Source organism: Coffea eugenioides, unplaced genomic scaffold, assembly GCF_003713205.1.
Source record: "Coffea eugenioides isolate CCC68of unplaced genomic scaffold, Ceug_1.0 ScVebR1_36;HRSCAF=193, whole genome shotgun sequence".
Classification (NCBI taxonomy): Eukaryota; Viridiplantae; Streptophyta; class Magnoliopsida; order Gentianales; family Rubiaceae; genus Coffea; species Coffea eugenioides.
Window position 1 is genome coordinate 3,226 of NW_020864203.1, and position 24,465 is coordinate 27,690.

The 24,465-nt window shown below is 40.3% G+C and overlaps 1 protein-coding gene across 1 annotated transcript; it reads left to right on the plus strand.

The window, feature by feature from the left end:
• Window positions 1-18,066: 18,066 nt before the first annotated feature.
• On the plus strand, window positions 18,067-20,202 carry LOC113758125. The gene is made up of 2 exons (XM_027301135.1): window positions 18,067-18,658; window positions 19,268-20,202. The coding sequence occupies exons 1-2, from the start codon at window positions 18,067-18,069 to the stop codon at window positions 20,200-20,202; spliced, it is 1,527 nt and encodes a 508-aa protein (XP_027156936.1).
• The last annotated feature ends 4,263 nt before the right edge of the window (window positions 20,203-24,465 follow it).

Genomic DNA, 24,465 nt, shown 5'->3' on the forward strand with positions numbered 1-24,465 from the left:
CTGGAATTTCTTGATTCCGTTCTCTGAATCATGAGTTATGGTCTTTCAAACAGGGCCTGTTTGGTAACCCGAAATGAAATGGCTGGAGCTGTTTTGTGCATTTTTGTCTTAGCCCCACTGAGATTTGGCTTGAGGTGTCTTCATGAAAGTTGTCGCCCTTCTTCTTAGCTTTGTAATGGTACCTTATGCACTTCGATCCGATAATCGTAGCTTGAAATCTGATCAAAACAGTTCTAGGTGCCAAATCTGCCGTTTCCGTTTGCCGGCCGTTTCCATTTCCGTTTGCCGATTCCGCACATGCATGTGCCAATTTTGCCGTTTTGCTTGTTTTAGACGTGTTAGTAGCCGTTTGTGATATAATGTGATGCAATCTTTTATTTCAGACGGTGGTGAGCTAGACGGTGCCAGTGGGGCCTACTAGCTGGGATACGCGACTTGACCTTCCCATTTTTGCTATACTTGATCATTGTGTAAGTACTCAAGCCGTTTGTTTGTATAAGTTGCTTATGTGTTTTGATTAGGCGAGGGTGTACTTTATCACACTCGACCTAAACCCTGATTTGTACCTGTGTTTATCTATGAGATGCATATATATGAATCATTTTGATGTTGAACCCTTTGAGCTTGTAGCTCGGGGTGACTTTTGTGAAATTTGTAAAATATGAAGAAGTTGTGGGCTCGATCTCAAGACCTAGACGGACTATTCGAGCCGGCCAGAGCTTGGTCGAAGCCAGTCCAACTTAGTCTTAAGATCACCAAGTTTGTGGTTCTGTGAATCAAGTTTGTGAATCGAGCTTGCGAGGCAAGTTCAATTTCATTTCGTTCACTCGAGCAAGTTTGTGAGGTGACTGGCCAGTGAGAGTGATAAGATGTACGGTGGGAGTACAAGTGGAGTTCTACGGACCCTTATATGTAGTCGACAGAGTGTCGGCAGGAGGTCACACATGGCAAACGACTTGGCTTTGGAGCCAACTTGTATCCTCCACTGTGTTGTTACTTTTATACTTGTGATTTGACATCTTTGTGACGTACTTGTTCATTTTAAATGTCAAATTTATGTTTTACCCCTATTTACTTACTAAGCATATAGCTTACCCCTTTCCCTTTGTTTTCCTTAGCAGGGACCGACACCGGGAACTCCTTGGCACATTCACTGGTATAGTTAGGTTTGCTTGTAATAGTTGGATAGTTAAGATGGTTATCCTTATTTTAGTGATCTGTGTAAAGACCCTTCTTCGGTTCTATTTTCTGATTTTGGTTATTATCATAAGGTGATGTAGTAATCTAGATAACTCCTTTTGAGGATGTAAATACTTTTTTGGGATTGAATATATTGTGAATAGTACTCTTTTGGTTTATATAGTTTTATTAGCTTTGTGTTTTGAGTCCTGGCGCGAGCTAGGCAGGCGTCCCGCTGACACCCTCGGGTTCGCCCTTGGGAGAAGTGGGGGCGTCACACTTTGCTTGTGACAAATGGATGCTATTTTACTAAAAATTTCCTCCTTAAACCGATAACATGTAGCTACCATTTTCTTTGAGCATTAACTCCAGCTTTAACTCTAAGATGTTAGTTGCAAACTCGTACCTTTTGATTCATTAAACATTTCATGTGTTAAACATAACATACATGAATAAATTCCCTGGTGTTTGGAGAAAATTAGAAGTCATCTTGATGGCAAATTTCTGTTAAAAGAAACCAAGAGTAAGGGCAAGGTTTCCAACCTTATGTTCATGCATTTAGTTGCAAAACCCTATACCTTTTAACCTACATGTTTGATGACTTTAAAACTGGAGTTTCTGTATCTTTCACTTGTTTTGATCAAGATGATAAGTGTAATTATAGCTTGGATATGTCTCAGGAGTTGGTAGTGAGCTAGAAGGAAACCTCGAAGCCGAAACGTAACTGTCCACTTGATTTGGTGAGTGGTCCAACTGCGTGTTAGAACTTGTTGCTTGATTGACATGTAATTTTGACGAGCTTGTTGACTACTTGAAATGCTAAGCTGCTACTTGAAATGTAATCTTGACTACATGATTGATTGGTCACCTGCTAGTGACGTGTTAAGGTTGTTTGACTTGCTTTTGGTTGGACAAGTGTGTACTTTATCGCACTTGCCCTAATTTGACACTATTTACAAGTGAAATGATGTTCATGTGCATGACTTGAAGTCATTTGGGTATATTACCAGTAATGATTGAATACTGGATGAATGATAAATGTTATATACCTAGTTGACTGATACATGTTGGATTATTGCCATTGATTTATTGACGGAGCTAAGTGTTGCGTTCAAAATGGACGGGAGCCACCTCTAGAGTCCAAAGATGGATTATTGCCATTGATTTCCTGACGGAACTAAGTGCTACGTCCAAAATGGACGGGAGCCACCTCTAGAGTCTGAAGATGGATTATTGCCATTGATTTCCTGACGGAGCTAAGTGCTACATTCAAAATAGACAGGAGCCACTTCTAGAGTCCGAATATGGATGATTGACCTTGAATAATTGAACGGAGATAAGTGCTGTGCGGGGCTAAGTGCCACTTGCGATGGGGGCCACCTCTAGAGCCTATGGGACTAAGTGCCATGTCAGACAGGAGGGCCACATCTAGAGCCCGTACGAGCCATCTCTAGAGTCCGTATCAATCCCGTATCCTTTGAAATTGATGGTACTATATATTATTACTTGGCTTGTTCATGCTTGCTCCATGAAATATGTGATTGTACCACTGTTAAATGATATCTCTAAATATTTCTTGTTACATGACAGATGTGATCATGTCTTAATGCGACTTTTAGGATGCCTGTTAGTTTGCTTGCATGTTTTCTTGGAGCCTCACTGGGCGAAAACTCATCCCTTTAGTTTGTTTTCCTTAACAGGGTTTGGCAACGTGGAATCGGGGAAAATAGACGGTTCAAGAGTTGACGTCTTGCTTTAAGTAACTTACCATCTTTGTTATATTTAGTGATTTGATTAAATGACTTAGATGGTTATCCGTTTGGTTGTATGTATATGTCTGGATGATTTGAATTTTGGATAGTGTGTAATATATAACCATGGAGTTTTGATGTTTATTTTGGGGTTCATGTTATTAAAGTTGGGAATTGTTTTTGTTTTTTGAGATTCATGAGTGAGTCCTGGCGAGAGTCAGGCAGGTGGTCCGCTAACCTCTAGGGTACGCCCTAGGGTGAGGTGGGATCGTCACATCTCTCATATAAAATGATTATAGAAAAAATAATGCAAATACTGACCATATTCATTACTCAAATTGGGAAATTCAATCAAGATAGGGAATTTATCAAGCATGCAAAATTCAAGATATAATTACTTTCACTTCACAAGATATACTTTCTGCATAGCAAAAATTCTAGTCATATAAGTGCTATTTTCAAGTCAAATAAGAAGTGAAATTCTTAAGACACATCAATTTTACTTTAAAGGGAGAATTTGACTACTAATGGTTATAGAATTTCTTTAAAAATTGTCAAAACTTTGAAAATTTTGAACCATTTTTCTCTCAAATCACCACAATCAAGAAGGTAATAAACCTCTCCCGCTAACACACACACACATACATTTAAAATGCACTTTGTTCTCAATATGTGAAAAGGAAAAGCAAGAGTAAAAGAAATACTCCCTCCATGGTGAATTGCCCTCTTGCTATAACTTCATTTTCTTGAATTGCAACCATTCCCTATATAAATGAAAGTTAAAAGTCCAAAAATTCCATCTAATAACTATTAGTAATAGAAATCTATAATGCAAAATGGCAAATACACTAGTTAAGGTTCAAATGATGCATAAGCCACAAACTTGGACTGTGCGATTAAGAAAGGAAAGGAGAAATGAGGAACAAAAATTGAAACATGACTATTTTTAGGAAGAAGAGAGGCATATCCACAAGTTAGCCTCATGGATCGCCTCATGGATCACTGGATTTTTCTGTTAAAGTGTAGATTTCTACACTTTTTCACTATTTGCTACAATTCCAACTTCTGCAGAAACATGAATCTGATCATTTTTTTGTGAAGTGTAATGCCTCAAATAAGTTTAAAATGATATAAACATGAGAAGTTTGAGGAAGGGTTTCGTCGTCATCTAGGGTTTGCGGCTGCTAGGGTTTTTTGGTCAGACATGGCAGCCCTCCAGCCACCTACTGGGGGGCAAGCTCTGCCCTCTCCAACCTTTCATAAGAAGTGTGAGAACCCGTATTTTTCCCTTAATGTTTTTCCTAGGGTTTTTCCCCTTTAATTGCATGTTTTCTGCATTTTCTGGCTTAGAGAATTTTCTTGGTGGATTTTATGGATAAATATAGTTTTTAGATGAGTTTTCTAGCATTGGGTAGTTTTTGAAAAATTACGGATAGATTATGGACGTGGGCCCCACTAGCGCGAAAAGTTCGGAAAAATTCGGCCAATAAGGTGAAGTTTCGGATACTGTGTAAAATTTATCGGGTGTTAAGAGATAAGTAGAGTGTGTGAAATGATTGATGTGAGAGAGAAAAGAAAGGATAGGAATGCATTAATGAAGTGCCACGTGTCACTTGGTGATTGGTTTTGACTTAAGAACACTATTCACCTTTTTTGACTTTTGACCAAAATTGGTTAAATATCTAAAAATTTCACAAAAAAATCACCATTTTCTTTCACCTTGTGGCCGGCCCTCTCTCTTGCCAAGAAGGAAGAAAACTTCTTCAATCTTCAAGCTTTCCACTAGCTCAAATCATCCAAATCAATCACACCAACTAGTTTCCACTCCATACAATCTTTCCATTTAGTGTTAGTGGTGAGTTTGGTGAAGTTTTTGGAAGAGCTAAGGTGGTCTACAACTCCTCTTCTCTTGTTTACTAGGTAAGTGATGATTGAACATCCTCTTATATCTAATGATGCTTATTTTGTGCCTAATGGTGGCTTGAGTGATGGAATGTGTGATTTATTTCTTGATTTGAGTTGATTTGGTGAAGTTTTTATATTTTTGAGGAATTTTCTGGTTTAATATGAATGTGATGTTGTGGCTGTTTTTGATGATTGGCAATAGTCTATAAAGACTCTAGTAGGTGTGAATTAGTGATAAATGCAACCAATTTTGGGTTTGGATTGAAATGAGAAAAGTTAGGGTTGATAACCCCTAAATCTGTCCGGTTTTGGATCATAGGGTTAGAGGCCGAATTGGACTTTTCTCAAAACATGAAAGTTGTAGGTATTGATGAGTTTGAAGTGTCTGAAAAATTTCAGGCCATTTGGAGTAGTGTAGAATGAGTTATGTCGTTTTTACTGTTGCTGTTCTGGGTGATCAGAATGTGTGAACTGCGATTGTAATCGTCTGTTTTGACTGGAATTGGTTTGGATTTTGTTGTTGGTGTCTTCTGATGAAATGTATCTTGATGTCTTAGCTATCATATTCCTTTGGAATCAATGCATTTGGACCTGTATAGACTGACTTGGACTGATTACAGTTTTGTGTGATTTGGGAACCTGCAATTACGGTTCTGGTTTGGTATTCTGCATTTTTGACCTAGTTGTGCTAGGATTTGGACTGAGTTGCCTTCTACATTGTTGTAGCCCTGTCTTTTAGCTTCGAGATGGTGGGTCTTACACCCTCATCCGATAAGCGTAGAGTATTTTGTGCCATTACCGCAAAAGGAGGACGAAAACTATTTTTTTTTGTTGAGGTCAAGTTAGTGCATTGCTGAAATTTCTGGTTTGCAATAATGCTTGTATATGTTGATAAAACCCTATTGGGGTTGTGATTGGCATGGCTTGATGACTCGTTATCGAGTTTCATGGTATTTGTTTGCATGTTCTAGAAAGTGACGGTGGTGCACGACGTTCGTTTAACGACGGTGCTTGAAACATCACCTACTTGAGTGGTGAGTATACTACTCAGTTGAATGTTACAATGTGGCTTTGCTATATGTGATTTTGATGCCTTGAAGGCTTATTTGGCTATTGGAATTGATTGAGGTGAGGGTGTACTTGACCGCCCTCACCCCATGTGATACCGTTAATGACTGATTACCGTTTTACTGAAATACTGCACTTGCTATTGAATTCATGGAAAACTGAGATATTGAAATACTGCACTTACTGAGATATTGAATTCCATTCATGGAAAAACTGATTTGGTGTCGTTTGGACGAATATCCAACGGCCTTACTGTATTACTGAGCTCAACCCCGTAGGTAGTCAATTGAATCGAGCCGGCGAGGGCTTGGTCGTGAAAATTGACATGCCACGGGGACTGTACTGGGGAATCTTGTAGTAATGAGACTCTTGGTTCCGGTATACTCGAGTATTACCAAAAGCTACTGATTGGAGTGCGGGCACGGTTGGGGTATGTTTGGTGGAAGGAATGGGAGTGAAGTGGGTTCTACGGTTGGTACTCATAAACGTTGACGGAGAGTCAATGAGATTGGATCAAGAATATAAGCGTGGAAATGGGCTCTTGAGAGCCGTCCGTATCCTTTTACTGATTTGTTTTATTCCTGAATTGTGTACTTGAATTGAAAGGTTATGCTTAAGTGATCTTTGTTGCTTATGTGGTAGTAACTCACTGGGCTTAAGCTCATTCCGTTCCATTTGTTTTCCTTACAGGAAAATAATCACTTTTGGAAGCTCATACTTGTGGTTGCCAAATTGAGCCATGTATATGTCTATTTTGATAGCTCTTTGTATGAAACCCTAATGTGTATTGGGTTCATCTTTTGAATGGCAAACCGAATATGTGTATCCCTTATGTATAGCTCTTGACATGCCAAATATGGTTGTAAATGTTGAATTGCTATGTATTAATGTTTGGTGGGATCTCGGATTCTACTATTCCAGGCACTATTCATCGTTTTCATTTTTTTTTATTTTGTTATTTTGTTACTTGTGGCTTGCCCGAGCGCGCTTTTACTTTCCCGAAAAGTTCTAGATCGTGTGTAACTGCCCGTAGTCCTGGCGAGAGCTGGGCAGGCAGTCCGCTAACCCCTTTGGTTCGCCTTAGGGGAAGGTGGGGCTGTTACAAGAAGTCTTTTGCGGATCTTTTCTCGGACAATTCTCCTACACCGTCCCTTTCTATATAGGCCACTCCTTCCATGCACATGGGTGAACCTGCTGTTCTGTTTTCACAATAAGCTCTAGACAAACTGGCGGCTCCTTACAGATTTGCGTTAGTTGGTAAATTCTCCAGGGGTTGGCCAAAGCTGGAGGATATTCGCACTTTTCTTCTCAAGCTAGATTTGCATGAGACAGTCACGGTGGGACTGCTTGACGCACGACATGTGTTGCTACGCTTTCATAATGAGGCTGATTTTCATAGATGTTGGTTTAGTGGAATCTGGTATGTACACGGCTTGCGTGTCTTCAAATGGTCGCCAGCCTTCCATGTAGATCGAGTGTGACGCCCCCACTTCTCCCAAGGGCGAACCCGAGAGTATCGGCGGGACGCCTGCCTAACTCGCACCAGTACTCAAAATACAAAGCAAGTAAAACTATATAAACCAAAAGAGTACTATTCATAATATATTCAATCCCAAAAAAGTATTTACATCCTTAAAAGGAGTTATTCAAACTACTACATTATCTTATACTAATAACCAAAATATAAAGTAGACCCAAAGAGGGGTCCTTATACAGGTCACAAATAAGAAAAAACATCTTAGTACTCCGGCTATTACAAACCAAGCCTAACTATACTAGTGATAGTGCCAAAAGTTCCCCGCGTCGGCCCCTGTTAAGGAAAACAAAGGGAAAGGGGTAAGCTATATGCTTAGTAAGTAAACATGGGTAAAAATGTAAATTTCACATTAAGATGAATGATTACATCACAAAGATGTCAAATCAAAAATATAAAAGCAACAACACAAGTTAAGGATACAGGTTGGCTCCAAAGCCACGTCATGTGCCATGTGTGACCTCCTGTCGACACTCCGTCGACCACCGTTAAGGGTTCGTAGAACTCCATTTACTCCCACCGTACACCTTATCACCCACACTGGCCAGTCACCTCACAAAATGGCTTGAGCAAACAAAACAAAATTGAACTTGGTTCACAAGATCGGTTCACAAACTTGGTTCACAGAACCACAAACTTGGTGACCTTAAGACTAGGTTGGACTGGTTTTGACCAAGCCCCCGCCGGCTCGAATAGTCCGTCTAGGTCTTGAGATCGGGCTCACAACTTCATCATATTTCACAAATTTCAGAAAAGTCACGTCGAGCTACAAGCTCAAGGGGTTCAGCACCAAAATAATTCATATATACACAACTCATAAAGAAGCACAAGTACAAATTAGGGTTTAGGTTGAGTGTGATCAAGTACACCCTCGCCTAAGTACCCTCTCATCCACACCAAAGCACATAAGCAAGTTATACACAAAAACGGCCTGAATACTTACACAAAGATCAAGTATAGCAAAATGTGAAGATCACGTCACGTATCCCAGCTAGTAGGCCCCACTGGCACCGTCTAGCCCGTCACCGTCTGAAATAAAAGATTGCATCACATTACCACACAAACAACTACTAAGATGTGCAAATAAAGCGAAACAGCAAAACGGATACACACACGCGCGGAAATGGTGAACGGAAGCGGAAACGGCCGGCAAATGGAAATGAACAGATTTGTCGCCCAAAACTCTTTTGACTACAAGTTACGGTAGGAATGTCAGATGAAAGTGGATGAGACACCGTTTTGAAGCTAAGAGAACAAGTTACACCTTTAATGAAGGCCCTGTAGTCCAGATCACAATGGAACTAGGGTAAAAATACACAAGACAGTGCCAGCTATTTCAATTTAGGTTACTGAACAGGCCCTGTTTGAACGACCATAACTCATGACTCAGAGATCAGAATTAAGAAATTAAAGAAGCGTTGGAAAGCTCATTTATAAGGCTATAACATTTGTGTTTTGACCAAAAGTGGAATCAGTACAGAGCATAAGGAAAAATAGGTCCAAAGGTCCTGTCAGAACTGTCCAACTTCAAAGGCAGTTCTGACACCCGATTTTGTTTTGGGTGTAACTAGAGCTACGAAACTCAGATTTGGAAGCACTTTATACCGTTTCAAATCTAAAACACAGATCTACAAGTCTTATGAAGACCTCAACACCCAGTTCCTTCGTTATCAATGTGAACTGAGCACGGTCAGAAGCAAAATCAAGAAACGTCACCCAAATCCACAGTTTTGCATAGCTATTAGTGTTTTGGTCATAACTCAGGCTATACTGATCGGATTGGACTGCAATTTTTCAGGCACAACAAGGACTTAAGAAGCTACAACTTTCATGTTTTGGGAAAACTCTGAATCAATACGTAGCACAAAGAAAAATAAAGCCAAAGTTCGGATTCTGGGCTGCCCTGTTTTCCAGATTGACCGGTTTCGCGCGCCACAAACGTACCGTCCGTTTTTGTGGTTCTTATGCAAGCCTCCTTGTGACGACCCCACCTCCCCCTAAGGCGAACCAGAGGGTTCAGCGGGCCGCCTGCCCGGCTCTCGCCGGGACTCAGTCGTTCACCGCTACAATCCTCAAATGCATTACAAGAATGAACCTCAAATATTACAATACATTCTCCAATAATTACATGTCAAAAGCGAAGCGGAAACAATTCCCAACTATTCATAAAATGATTCCAAATCCAAACTGTACAACATAACGGCCATCCAATCACGCGCACAAGTACTACAAGCCTTCCTTCGCTTTGAGCCCTGTGGAGGGGAATAAAACATTTTTGGGGTGAGCTAGAAGCTCAGCAAGTAACCAGAAAATCAGTAATCAAATCGGTTTAACAATATTTCTTTTCAATGATGTCATAAATCAAATGATAAGTCCAGAAACAATTACAACATTTACAAAACATTAAATATGGAGTATCAATAATTCAAGAAACATGTACAATGGAAAGCGATAGTAACATTCATGAAAAAATACGTTCGTTCTCCTGTCATTTCCTTTTTTTTTCATTTGAAATTGCATCATTTTCCACCAACCTCCACCAACCTACAAAGGTAATACTCGAGTATACCAAACGTTCACCCAGGTCCCTAATCGCCCGACCGAGTCCGTTTCTGGCTCGAAACGACCGGTAACAAGGGGCAATGGCCAGTTCAGCCCAAAAGGCTTACATTCATGCGCAAGTAGCATTTAATCATTTATCATGAAAGTTTCACATTGATTTAGGTCGAGTGCGATAAAATACACACTCGCCTAGAAAAGCTCGTTTTGGAAATCATTCAAAGCACGTAACACGTTATCAATCAATAATACAAGTCATGAAGTCAAGAAAATATATCAAACAAGGAACACTTTCATATAAGCACGCATGATATGCAAGAAAACAGTTCAAAAGTAGCTTTGGAAACAGTTCAAAAGTAAATAATGTAAGAAACATTTCACAAGTACTTTGGAAATAGTTTAGGGTCACTCACCTCCACGGCTCACAATCCTCGTCCAATATAGCCAATTCCATCATTCAAGTCCAAGCCTTTCACTTGAAACTTAAGGTAACCAACGCTATTAAAATCGGACAGCATTTCCCCTTAATTCCTTTCTTTTCCAACCTACAATCAAACCCAATCACATAGCAATTAACCACAATTGCTCAAAACCAGAAAACAGTTTTGACGTCCTTTTGCGGTAATGGCACCAAAGGTACTACGAGTATCGGATGGAGGTCCAAGACCCACCGTTTCGAAGCTAAGAACCAGGGCTACAACAATGTATAAGGTCACTCAGTCCAAATCCCAGTACAACTAGGTCAAATATGCAAAATATCAAACCCGAACCGTAATTGCAGGTTTACAAATCACACAATGGTGTAATTCGTCCAACTCAGTCTACACAGGTCCAAATGCATTGATTCCAAAGGCATATGATAGCTAAGACATCAAGCTACATTTCATCAGAAGACACCAACATCCAAATCCAAAGCAATTCCAGTTAAAACAGACGATTACAATCACAGTTCGCACATTCTGATCACCCAGAACAGCAACAGTAAAAACGACATATCTCACTCTACACTAATCCAAATGACCTGAAATTTTGCAGGCACTTCAAACTCATCAATACCTACAACTTTCATGTTTTGAATAAAGTCCAATTCGGCCTCTATCTAGGACCAAAAATTTCGGACAGAATGAAGAACCAAGAACCCTAATTTTCCAGATTTCTTCCAAAACAGAATTGTCTTGCAATTAATCACTTTTTCCACCTCCTAGCTTCCTCAACTATCATTTCCAATCATCATACATAACCACATAATAACAATCATATGAGAACAGAAAAATCCTAATTAAATATAAAACTTCACTAATTTCAACCAAAATCATGAAATCATCCATAAAATCACTTATTCAACCACCACCAATCACTAATTGAACATTATCAAGATCAAAGGAAGAATTCCCTAGTTACTCACCTTGCAAGCTCAAGAAAGTAAGCAACTTAGCACCAATTTCTTCCAAACAACTCCACAACCAACCTCAATATCACCAAACTAAGAAGTTCTATGGAAAAATTTGAAGATTAAACGGTTGAATTGAAAGATTGGGCAAGATTGGAGCTTGAAAATTGAGAGAGTTTTCTTTCCTTTGTTCCTAGCAAGAAATTCGGCCAAGAGCTTCAAAATAAGAAGAATTTTGGGTCAATTTTGGTTTAAATGGTAAAGGCATGAATAGTGGTCAAAAGGTCAAAAAGGTAAGAATAAATCCTCAAGTGACACATGTCCTCTTCATTAATTGCTTGCCTAACTTTTTGTCTCTCTTACACAAATATCTTAACACATTGTAAAATAATATCACTTAATACAAAATTCCAACAAGTTGTCAAAAATATAATGCATTTACCGCACTTGCGGGTCCCACGTCCAAAATAAGCTTTTAATTTCTCAAAAACTAACCGATACTAGAAAAATCATTTGAAAATGATTTTTGCTCATAAACTTTATCTGGGGAATTTTTCTAATCAAGAAAATGTAGAAAAGGCGGGGGTTTAAAAAAATAAACCCTAGAAAAGTAGAAAATTTCCGGGTTCTCACACTTATACTTTTCGGGGCGTCACAATCTCCCCTCCTTTAAAGAATGTCGTCCTCGACATTCCCTCTTGTACTAATCAAGTCAAGACATACCGCAAGAATCACTAATACTTCAAACCAAACCCACAGTCCGGCATCCTAAACTTCAAGCCTAGGATACACTACAGAGATCTGAAGCCTAAGCTCTGATACCAACTGTGACGACCCCACCTCCCCCAAAGGCGAACCAGAGGGTTCGGCGGGCCGCCTGCCCGGCTCTCGCCGGGACTCAGTCGTTCACCACTACAATCCTCAAATGCATTACAAGAATGAACCTCAAATATTACAATAAATTCTCCAATAATTACATGTCAAAAGCGAAGCGGAAACAATTCCCAACTATACATAAAATGATTCCAAATCCAAACTGTACAACATAACGGCCATCCAATCACGCGCACAAGTACTACAAGCCTTCCTTCGCTTTGAGCCCTGTGGAGGGGAATAAAACATTTTTTGGGGTGAGCTAGAAGCTCAGCGAGTAACCAGAAAATCAGTAATCAAATCGGTTTAACAATATTTCTTTTCAATGATGTCATAAATCAAATGATAAGTCCAGAAACAATTACAACATTTACAAAACATTAAATATGGAGTATCAATAATTCAAGAAACATGTACAATGGAAAGCGATAGTAACATTCATGAAAAAATACGTTCGTTCTCCTGTCATTTCCTTTTTTTTTCATTTGAAATTGCATCATTTTCCACCAACCTCCACCAACCTACAAAGGTAATACTCGAGTATACCAAACGTTCACCCAGGTCCCTAATCGCCCGACCGAGTCCGTTTCTGGCTCGAAACGACCGGTAACAAGGGGCAATGGCCAGTTCAGCCCAAAAGGCTTACATTCATGCGCAAGTAGCATTTAATCATTTATCATGAAAGTTTCACATTGATTTAGGTCGAGTGCGATAAAATACACACTCGCCTAGAAAAGCTCGTTTTGGAAATCATTCAAAGCACGTAACACGTTATCAATCAATAATACAAGTCATGAAGTCAAGAAAATATATCAAACAAGGAACACTTTCATATAAGCACGCATGATATGCAAGAAAACAGTTCAAAAGTAGCTTTGGAAACAGTTCAAAAGTAAATAATGTAAGAAACATTTCACAAGTACTTTGGAAATAGTTTAGGGTCACTCACCTCCACGGCTCACAATCCTCGTCCAATATAGCCAATTCCATCATTCAAGTCCAAGCCTTTCACTTGAAACTTAAGGTAACCAACGCTATTAAAATCGGACAGCATTTCCCCTTAATTCCTTTCTTTTCCAACCTACAATCAAACCCAATCACATAGCAATTAACCACAATTGCTCAAAACCAGAAAACAGTTTTGACGTCCTTTTGCGGTAATGGCACCAAAGGTACTACGAGTATCGGATGGAGGTCCAAGACCCACCGTTTCGAAGCTAAGAACCAGGGCTACAACAATGTAAGGTCACTCAGTCCAAATCCTAGCACAACTAGGTCAAATATGCAAAATATCAAACCAGAACCGTAATTGCAGGTTTACAAATCACACAATGCTGTAATTCGTCCACTCAGTCTACACAGGTCCAAATGCATTGATTCAAAGGCATATGATAGCTAAGACATCAAGATACATTTCATCAGAAGACACCAACATCCAAATCCAAGCAATTCCAGTCAAAAACAGACGATTACAATCACAGTTCGCACATTCTGATCACCCAGAACAGCAACAGTAAAAACGACATATCTCACTCTACACTAATCCAAATGACCTGAAATTTTGCAGGCACTTCAAACTCATCAATACCTACAACTTTCATTTTTGAATAAAGTCCAATTCGGCCTCTATCTAGGACCCAAAAATTTCGGACAGAATGAAGAACCAAGAACCCTAATTTTCCAGATTTCTTCCAAAACAGAATTGTCTTGCAATTAATCACTTTTTCCACCTCCTAGCTTCCTCAACTATCATTTCCAATCATCATACATAACCACATAATAACAATCATATGAGAACAGAAAAATCCTAATTAAATATAAAACTTCACTTAATTTCAACCAAAATCATGAAATCATCCATAAAATCACTTATTCAACCACCACCAATCACTAATTGAACATTATCAAGATCAAAGGAAGAATTCCCTAGTTACTCACCTTGCAAGCTCAAGAAAGTAAGCAACTTAGCACCAATTTCTTCCAAACAACTCCACAACCAACCTCAATATCACCAAACTAAGAAGTTCTATGGAAAAATTTGAAGATTAAACGGTTGAATTGAAAGATTGGGCAAGATTGGAGCTTGAAAATTGAGAGAGTTTTCTTTCCTTTGTGCCTAGCAAGAAATTCCGCCAAGAGCTTCAAAATAAGAAGAATTTTGGGTCAATTTTGGTTTAAATGGTAAAGGCATGAATAGTGGTCAAAAGGTCAAAAAGGTAAGAATAAATCCTCAAGTGACACATGTCCTCTTCATTAATTGCTTGCCTAACTTTTTTGTCTCTCTTACACAAATATCTTAACACATTGTAAAATAATATCACTTAATACAAAATTCCAACAAGTTGTCAAAAATATAATGCATTTACCGCACTTGCGGGTCCCACGTCCAAAATAAGCTTTTAATTTCTCAAAAACTAACCGATACTAGAAAAATCATTTGAAAATGATTTTTGCTCATAAACTTTATCTGGGGAATTTTTCTAATCAAGAAAATGTAGAAAAGGCGGGGGTTTAAAAAAATAAACCCTAGAAAAGTAGAAAATTTCCGGGTTCTCACACTTATACTTTTCGGGGCGTCACATTCCTAGCCAAATTCCTACCAAATAAACACACACTTACCAGGAACACACACTTACCAGCTCCTAATAGCTCCACAAAAGACCTGAAATCCCTCTTCCAACTTAACCTCAAATCTAACAACTACTAACCATTTCCTATGCTCTAATCATACAAGTTCTATTAACCTCCAAGCCTATCTACTCAAACCCTAATCATCAAAGCCTTAACTCAACCAAACTAACTTCCCCTAGAACTAGGGTTTCAAGGCCAAATCTGATTTTGCTAAGAATCAACCATTCAAGTGAGATTAACACATCAAAGAATCCACTTACAAGCCAAACAATCATCCAAATCAACTTGAATAACCATGAAACAAGAAACCCTAATTCTCCCATAGCCTTAACCGAAATTTGGGCAGCAATAAACCACTAAAATAAACCAATAAACTACTCAATATTGATCATATAAACCATCCAAGTTCATATTTGCAGCCAAAAACATCACTTCACTTGGTTTCAAGACTTAATCACCAAGAAGTAACTTTCAAATCAAATGATTTACCTTCAATCAAGCCTTGTTGATGATCAAACCACCACAATCAAGTGGCAAGATTATTGCCCTAAGCTCCAAGCTCAAGATGATTGGCTAAACTTGAAAGAAATTGGAAGAAATTTTGCTTCTCCTCTTCACCTCACTCTCGGCCCTCTCTCTCTTTCTCTCTTTAGTCTTGCTTTGTTTTATTTCTTATGTTTGTCTTAGAAATCCTATGATATATAAGATGAGTCAAAGCTTTGGAAGATATTTTCCAACGCCACCAATCACATAAAAGCTCCCAATTTGCTCCTTAGCCCTTACACCTTTAATTTCTCTTTCTTACACTATTGCCCAAACATATATAGAAAGCTTTCAATTAACTCCATAGGATATAAACTTAATCTAGTCTAAAACACTTAACCACACTTAATTACTTCACTAATCACCCTCCTATCTTAACCACCTATACTTAATCATACCTTATTTCACATAAAAACAACTAAACAACAACTTTCTTATCATAGGCAAAATTAAGGGTTTTAACCCCAACTTAGGGTTCTAATAAATTATAACACTAGAGATTTTACTAGTTTAGGATTTTCTAGCCTTTTAAACTTACCTAACCTATATAAAATGTATCGAATCCTATACTAAACCACACACTAGCATAACTAACTCTAACTACAACTCAAACTTGTGATTAATACAAAAACTAGAGTTTTAATCATAACCCAAATTAGGGTTTTCCAATTAACCCTAAAATCCAAATTTTACCACACAAATAATTAGCATCACATAATATCCAACTTAAGGACTAATCGGGGTCTCACATCGAGAATCGTCGGTGGTGTCGGTGTGGTTCCAACTGCCAAAGCTTCCACAAGGAGGTGCTATTCCAGATTGTGGGAGTGCTCGGCACTCTGTTGCTGATTGATGCCACAACTACGGTGGTATCTAGACCCAGCATTGCAAGGGTCTGTGTTGAAGTCGATTTACTGAAGCCGAGGCCTGCGAGAGTCTGGATTGGAAACGGTGGGCATGAAGGTTTTTGGAAGGAACTCGTTCCAGAGAACATCCCCAAGTATTGCTCTCATTGCTACTGACAGGGACATGTGGTGGACGATTGCCATGTATTGAAGCCGTCTTGGCGGCCAAAGAAGGTGGGGGGACTTGGGGAGGAATCGGGACAGCCTCATCGGGTAGAGTTTGGTCACAAGCAGCAGAACGTGTTAGGTTTGGCAGCAGAGGATGGCCAACTTATGCATACAGCTGCGGCTACAGACCTCTGTAATGTTCGAAGTTCAGGGGTAGGGGCAACTGAACCTACTGTGGTAAAGACGGATGTCGTGGATGAGGCTTCGGCTAGGGACAGCAGGTCAGCTGATGAGTCTTTAGCGCTAGGTGGGTGCGCTGGTATGGGTGCGCAGCCTGCCTGGGACCCACTGGTACAGCCCGTAGCTGGTGCTAGTGTTGGTCATGGGGGAGTTGCAACTGAGGAGGAGAGGAGGGAGGTGCAAGGAGAGGTGGGTAGCCTGGAGTATCAGGAGGGTGGCCTGGAGCTCCAGTCGGGGAGGATATTGTTGAGCAGCCCCATTCAGTGGATGAACCGGAGCAACGTGGTGAGCAGGAGGCTCTTGTCCAGGGTGGTATAGGTGAGGGGCTGGTCAGTGGTGACTTGCCAGCCGTGTCGAAGGGGGAAGCTGAGGTGGAGGCTGGTGACTGTGGTGGGGTGGCGGACCTACTTGTGACAAGCGCAGCCATGACTGTAGATGTCTTGAATCTCGATCCAATTATCCAATAGGTCAATGAAAAGATCCAGCACAAGGAGGGTTATCAGGTGGTGTCGCATGGAAAGCAGAAAGGAATTCAGGCTCGATTCCCATCTGAACGATCGTTGCGTTCGAAAGCTAAGGCCTCCTCGAGCTCTTTTCCTACCTTGTCTCAATGATCAATTTTCTAGTTTGGAACATTAGGGGGTGCCTCGCGCCCCAAATCTTCGTAGATTGAAATATTTGGTAAGTCACCATTCCATTCAACTGGTTGCTATTTGTGAGCCGAAAGTTCAAGCTTCAGAGATCCATTTGATAAGAATGAGACTAAATATGGATCATGCCATCTTTAATAGTATGGGCGACATCTGGATTTTTATAGATCATCTATTTCTTGTAGCATAGTTGGAGAATCTAGTCAACACCTGTCGCTACATGTTAGTACCGCCGTATTTGTTTTACCCATTGTTTTTTCGGTTGCCCATGCTAAGTGTACTGCCTTTGACCGTGTAGAATTGTGGAATAGCCTACTTGTGGACAAGCCGACTCAGTTCGCTTGGTTCATTGTGGGAGATTTTAACGTTATAGTCTCGGAGGAGGAGAAAAAGGTGGGGTGCCATTTAGGCCAGAGGAGGGCTGGGATTTTTTGGACTTTATGTCTCAGGCGGGGGTGTTTGATGGGGGTTATTCGGGGTCTGCCTTCACATGGTGCAATAATAGGCGTGGCAGGACGCGTATTTGGAAGAGATTAGACAGGTTGCTTATGAATCAGGATGCTTCAAGTTTGGGTATGAATTTTGGAGTTCAACACTTGTGTAGAAACCCCTCGGATCACACGCCACTGCTATTGTCGGCTATTACAAAATTGGATAACAAACCTAGGCCATTTCGTTTTCTCAATTTCTGGACATCTAAGCCAGAGTTGTTGGATGTGGTAAGGAGTGAATGGAACGGGAGCTTCTTGGGATGGTCCTGGCAGCGAAGCTTAGGCATGTGAAGGTAGCATTACGATCTTGGTCTCGTGAGGCGTTTGGGGACATCTTCAAATCGGTGAAGGTGGCAGAACAGAGGGCTGCCAACGCCAAGTTGAGGTATGATGCTGATCTGTCTGAGGCCAATTTAGTGTTATTTCATGAGGCACAGGCCCAACTAAGGCGCTCTCATGGACTGGAGCATATGTTTTGGCAACAAAAGACTAGGGTTAAATGGTTAAAAGATGGGGATAGGAACTCGAAGTATTTTCATTCTGTGGTGGCGGAACGCCGTAGTAAATTGATAATTCATCGTATCAAGGCTTCCAATGGGGAGTGGCTGAGGACGGCTTGCGCTATTGAAGGGGAGGCAGAATCTTTCTTTAGACAATTGTTCACATCCGAGGCCTCTGTTGAATCCTTCGACACTCTCGATGTTATACCGAATTTGATTACTACACAGGATAATGCGATGTTGGAGGAGATTCCGTCCCGGGAAGAGGTTAGGTTGGTGGTTTTTCCATGGATGGGGAGTGTGCGGCTGGTCCGGATAGTTTCTCGAGCAAGTTTTTTACGTTTGCATGGGACATTGTGGCAAAGGATGTATACGCGGCGGTGGTAAGTTTCTTTTGTGGGGAGGCGGTGCCGAGGAGTATATCGTCAACCTCCACAGTTTTGATTCTGAAGGTCCATTCTCCTCAAGATTTTACACAATTTTGTCCGATAAGCTTGTGTAATTTTATCGATAAGGTGGTCTCGAAGGTGTTATCGGATAGATTGGTGCGGCTTCTTCCTAAGATTATCTCGCCTCCGCAAAGTGGTTTGTGAAGGGATGGAAAATCTCAGATAATTTTTTGCTGGCTCAAGAACTGGTTTCTGGAATCCGGAAGTCCAATAGGGGGGGAATGTAGTTTTGAAGTTGGATATGGCAAATGCTTACGACAGAGTCTCTTGGCTATTTTTGTTGCAAGTACTGCGCCGTTTTGGATTTAACGAGCGTTGGATTGATATGATTTGGCGATTAATTACCAATGTTTGGTTCTCGATTGTTATTAATGGCTCTCCCTGTGGTTTTTTCCAATCAACTCGGGGTTTACGCCAGGGTGATCCCATTTTGCCGACACTTTTTGTTATAGGGGCTGAAGTCTTATCTAGATTGCTGAATTCTTTGATAGGTCAGAAAGGTTTCCTTCCGTTTAAGGTCCCCTCCAAATGTCCTACAGTCACGCATCTCGCCTATGCGGATGGCGTGATTATCTTTTGTAGTGGAGTCAAGTGTACTCTGCAGAGAGTTTTGCGGGTACTGGAGGCATATTGTAATGTGTCTGGGCAGCAGCTTAACTTGCAGAAGAGCTGCTTTATTGCTCACGATGCTTTGACTCAATCTTGGACACGGGTTATTTCACAAGTCACTGGTTTTCAGGCAAGGTCACTCCTGCTTAAATATCTTGGTTGTTCTCTTTATTCTGGGAGAAGGAGAAGATGCTTCTTCTCGGGCATCTGCACCTCGGTTGCGAAGCGAATTTTTTCTTGGAAGGAGAAGCTCTTGTCGCCTAGAGGGAGATTGGTGTTAATCAAAAGTGTTCTGTCATCTTTACCTATACATATACTGGCGGCTTCGGCTCCTCCAAAGGGTGTCCTTAGCACCCTAGAGAAGCTATTTGCAAATTTTTTGTGGGGGAGTGCTGAGACGGGCTCCCGATATCATTGGATTGGGTGGGACTCACTGTACAAACCGTTCGTCGAGGGAGGCGCGGGAGTGAGGGCTCTAGCTGATGTTCTTGAGTCGTTCTCATTGAAGTTATGGTGGTCATTCCGACAACGTAAATCCCTCTGGTATGAGTTTATGCATGCCAAGTATTTATATAATGTGCACGTGTGTGAAGCGGAGTATCTGCCACTCCAATCGATTATTTGGAAGAGAATGGTCAGGTGTCAAGGTCTGGTTGAATCTCATATTCAGTGGGTTTCACAGAACGGTAGTGTGGACTTCTGGCATGAGAATTGGATGGGTATAGGCCCTTTGTGCCAGCGGGTAGAGATTTTTGGGGAGCATAGAGTGGCGGACTTTGTTTTAAATGGACTCTGGTGTACTCCAATGCCGCGTTAGTGGCTGCCGGATGATATTGTCTCGATGATCCTGACGATAACACCCCCGAATGTTTATTCTAATCAACCTGATAGGATGCTGTGGGACTTGGAAATTTCTGGTTCCTTTTCCATTGCTTTTGCATATAATTTGGTCCGCAGGGTTTCCAATATCTCAATTTATTCGGCGAATATTTGGTTGGCAGCTTTACCCGCAAAAATCTCATTTTTGTGATGAGGCTGTTGTCTTATCGCCTGCCGGTGATGGAGGTGCTGCATATGGTTGGTGTGTGCGGACCTTCGAGGTGTTGCTGTTGTGAAGAACCTGGGTTGGAGTTGATTGATCACATCTTCTGTGCGAGTGAATTCCTTAGAAAGGTTTGGGAGTCGTTTCAAGTCGAGATTGGGGGGTTTGGTACTCCCTCCACGGTAAAGCATGCGGTCATTCAATGGTGGCTGCGGCCTGCTAAGAACAAGCTACTCAGATTGGTGTATCAGGTGGTGCCATCACTGATTTGCTGGAACCTCTGGAAAGCTAGAAATGTCGCGGTGTGGGATGGGAAGGTGCTGTCGGCCATGCAGGTTCATAGGTTTGTTCTTTCGGATCTCTGCGATATTCTTCAGGGGCACGGTCAGGACATGGGTGTTGGGAGGTACTCGTGGCCGAGATTTTATGCTTCTCTGGTGGGTTGGAAGAAGCTGACGAAGGTCATCTTGGTTAGATGGTTTCCGCCAAGTTCGACAGTATTAAAGCTTAACACTGATGGTTGCTCCCTGGATAACCCAGGAAGGAGTGGAGGCGGGGGGTTTTGAGGGACAATATGGGAACATTCTTGTTAGGCTTTGCGGGTTCTTGGGGGGTGGCGTCTAGCTTACAGGCAGAACTAAAGGCTATGCTATTTGGAGTGAAGTTGTGTGTGTCCAGAGGTTTCTACTGCCTGTATTTAGAGTCGGACTCATTGATTTTGGTTCACATGGTTCAGGGGGTTAGCAAATACCCATGGGGTTTGCAGCGAGAGCTGGATGAATTGCTCGCGTTCCGGCAGCGTTTCCATTCCATCACTCACTGTTATCGTCAAGCGAATGTGCCTACAGACAGATTATCTAAGCTTGGGGCTGGGTTAGGTTCTAGTATTGTTAATGAGTCGGTGTTGCAGCTTCCACAACTGGTTCGCGGGGATCTCAAGCTAGATAGGGTAGGTTTTCCCAATTTTCGTGAGAGTTAGCTAGTAGTTTGACCTCTTTAGCTTTGTGACTTGGGTCTTGTACTCTGGGAGGTAAGGGTCAATCCCCTCCTTGTAAGTTTTTTATTAATAATAAATACCTGTTAAGTTAAAAAAAATGATCTAAACATGCAATCTAACCTTTCATAACGAATCAAAAACATCTTAAATGCAAAATGACGGATTGAGTTCTTCATGTTTCTTGTTTCTCGCCAAACTTCAAAAAGTCACTTTTGCATCAATTATTGAAACCTACAAAATAAACATAACAACCATAACTTAATGCATCTAATACATATGAAAGCACACTCAAACAAAAGAAATGATTTAAAACATTGATGTGCCTCACAATTAGCGCTTTTGTTTGTAGTCATTGGCTTGAGTCAAAAGTGTTTCTTCTTGAAGTTCACTTTGAAAGGGAAAAGGAACTAGTTCCTTTCCAAAGACTAAAAGTTCTCTTTCCATTTACTATATTTTGAGCTTGCCCTATTTCCAAACCATCCTAATCATCAAACAAAGAAGAGTTAGTATTACCACAATACATATGAGGCTTTCTTGAGAAACATTTGAAACAATCCCAAAGTCTACTTGATTTCTTACATTTATCCACATTTAGGATTAAAGATCTATTTTCCTTTATTCTTCATATTAGGTATTTTATACACATGAGAATCAAGAGTTTCAATATGATAACTATTTTTATACAACTCTTGTATAACATTAACCTTCTTAGATTTGAAAGTTTTTCTATACCATAAATCAAGATCATTACTTTCATGAAGATTGAATGTTAATTCTTTACCATTTACTCTAAAGGTTAACTTACCTTCTTGAACATCAATTAAAGTTCCAGCAGTGGTTAAGAAAGGTCTACCTAAAATAATAGGTAAATGAATGTCTTCTTTCAAATCAAGTACAATAAAGTCAATCGGTATAAAAAATGATTTCATTTTAATGATAACGTTTTCAATTATACCAACCAGACACATTATGACCCTATTCGCCAATTGAAGAGTAACATTTGTATCCTTTATCTCCATCAAATCAAGCTTCCTTACAATGAAAAGTGGCATCAACAATACATTTGCACCTAAATCACATAAAACGTTTGTGAAATTCACATGTCTAATGGTACAAGATATAGTGAAACTCCATGAATCTTTAAGTTTTGTTGGAAGCTTATTTTGAATGCTCGCCAAGCATTCCTCTATTAATGCTATTGTCTCATGGTGTTTAATTTTCCTCTTTCTTGACATAATATCCTTCAAAAATTTGACATAAGAGGGAATTTGTAAGATAGTATCAACAAAAGGAATATTAATTCTAATTTACTTATACAATTTCTCAAATTTCTTGTCCTTATTGCTTTGCTTAAGTGTGACACCCCCACTTCTCCCTAAGGCGAACCAAAAGGTATCGGCGGGATGCCTGCCTAGCTCTCGCCAGGACTCGGTATGATTTCAATCTAAACTTAAAGATAAATAACCAAAATAAAAGTCGAAGTACATCAAAGTCGCTTCCTTAGGTAAACGTTCAAATCTTACATTATAAGTTCTCAAAAGATACATCAAATCTCAAAATACAACCATTATAAGACGACTAAACAATTACAACCAAGGTACTAATCGAAGGAGTAATCTAGTCGGCTTTTCTCCAAAAATCTTCCCATTCGGTCTTGTTAAGCAAAACAAAACTAATGGGATAAGCTAACACTCAGTGAGGCCAAGAAAATCATGCAAGCACGTAATTCAAGTAGTCATAAAACTTGTACGAGAAATAAAACTATAACATTCAAGTAATTCACAATTAACAATAAACACACTTGAGTAGGATACAGGAGCTCTCAAGAGCTAATTTCCACTTTCTTTACCAAAGTTCAATCCAATACCTCCTCATGATGACTCCGTCACTCGGGTAGGTAATTAAGTCCTTAGAACTTCACTTACTCCATTTATGGTTCTGAGTCGACATGAGAGGTACCTCCCACCCTAATCAGTGTGGTACATACTATCACTCAGTGGTCGATGAGACATCGCTCCAATCGACTTATACTTTGTTTATGATTCTGAGTCGACATGAGAGGTACCTCCCACCCGAATCGGTGTGGTACATGCTATCGCTCAGTGGTCGATGAGACATCGCTCTAATTGATTTAGGATTGTTTATAGTTTTGAGTCGACATGAGAGGTACCTCCCAACCGAATCGATGTGGTATATACTATCGCTCCGAGAACCAATTATAGCATTGAGACTGTATGAGAGGTGCCTCCCACCCAAATTGGTGTGGTACATGCTACCCGCTCAGACCTCACGAGTTAAACATATTCATGTACAATTACCAATCATTGTTTATGGTTCTGAGTTGACATGAGAGGTACCTCCCACCCGAATTGGTGTGGTACATGCTATCGCTCAGGGAACCGATTTTAGCACTGAGACGGTATGAGAGGCACCTCCCACCCGAATCGGTGTGGTACATGCTTCCGCTCAGAGCTAACGAGTTAAACGTGTTCATGTACAATTACCAATCATAAGTATTCAGGTCTTAAGTACCACGTAATTCAAAAAGAGAGAGGACAAGGGCGTCCCCACGACTAAAATATGATTTGTCGATAAGATTTACTTCGATCGACGTCGAGTCAACACAAATGTAATGTGCAATGCCGACACTTCACTAAATTCACATAGCAATTCACTTCACACAATTCGAATATCAATTCACATAGCACAATTCAATTGTAGCATCACTTAAGGGAGAACGAGTGCGATAAAGTACACACTCGTCTCAACAATTCCATAATACTCAATTAACAATTAAAGCATTTATCAACAATTCATGCACTTGACACTTGCCAATCAAAATAAGGGAGTAAGTGTAAAAGATCTTTAATGATCCGCTTCGAGATTCTCTTCGAGACCTTCTTGATCGCCTGAAGAAAATGACCAACAATCACTCTCACACATTGTCACAAATTCTTTATTAAATAAGGAAGAATGCACACAATCTTTAAAATTCAAGTCAATGTCCTTATAAGAGCTTCACTTTATCGAAAATCAAGATT

Bases quoted from the DNA above. Each gene is read 5' to 3' on its own strand.
- LOC113758125 (XM_027301135.1), top strand. From the start codon at position 18,067: ATGGAACGGGAGCTTCTTGGGATGGTCCTGGCAGCGAAGCTTAGGCAT. The intron at 18,659-19,267 runs GTTTTTTACGTT...ATTCTTTGATAG, and splicing joins CCGGATAGTTTCTCGAGCAA to GTCAGAAAGGTTTCCTTCCG.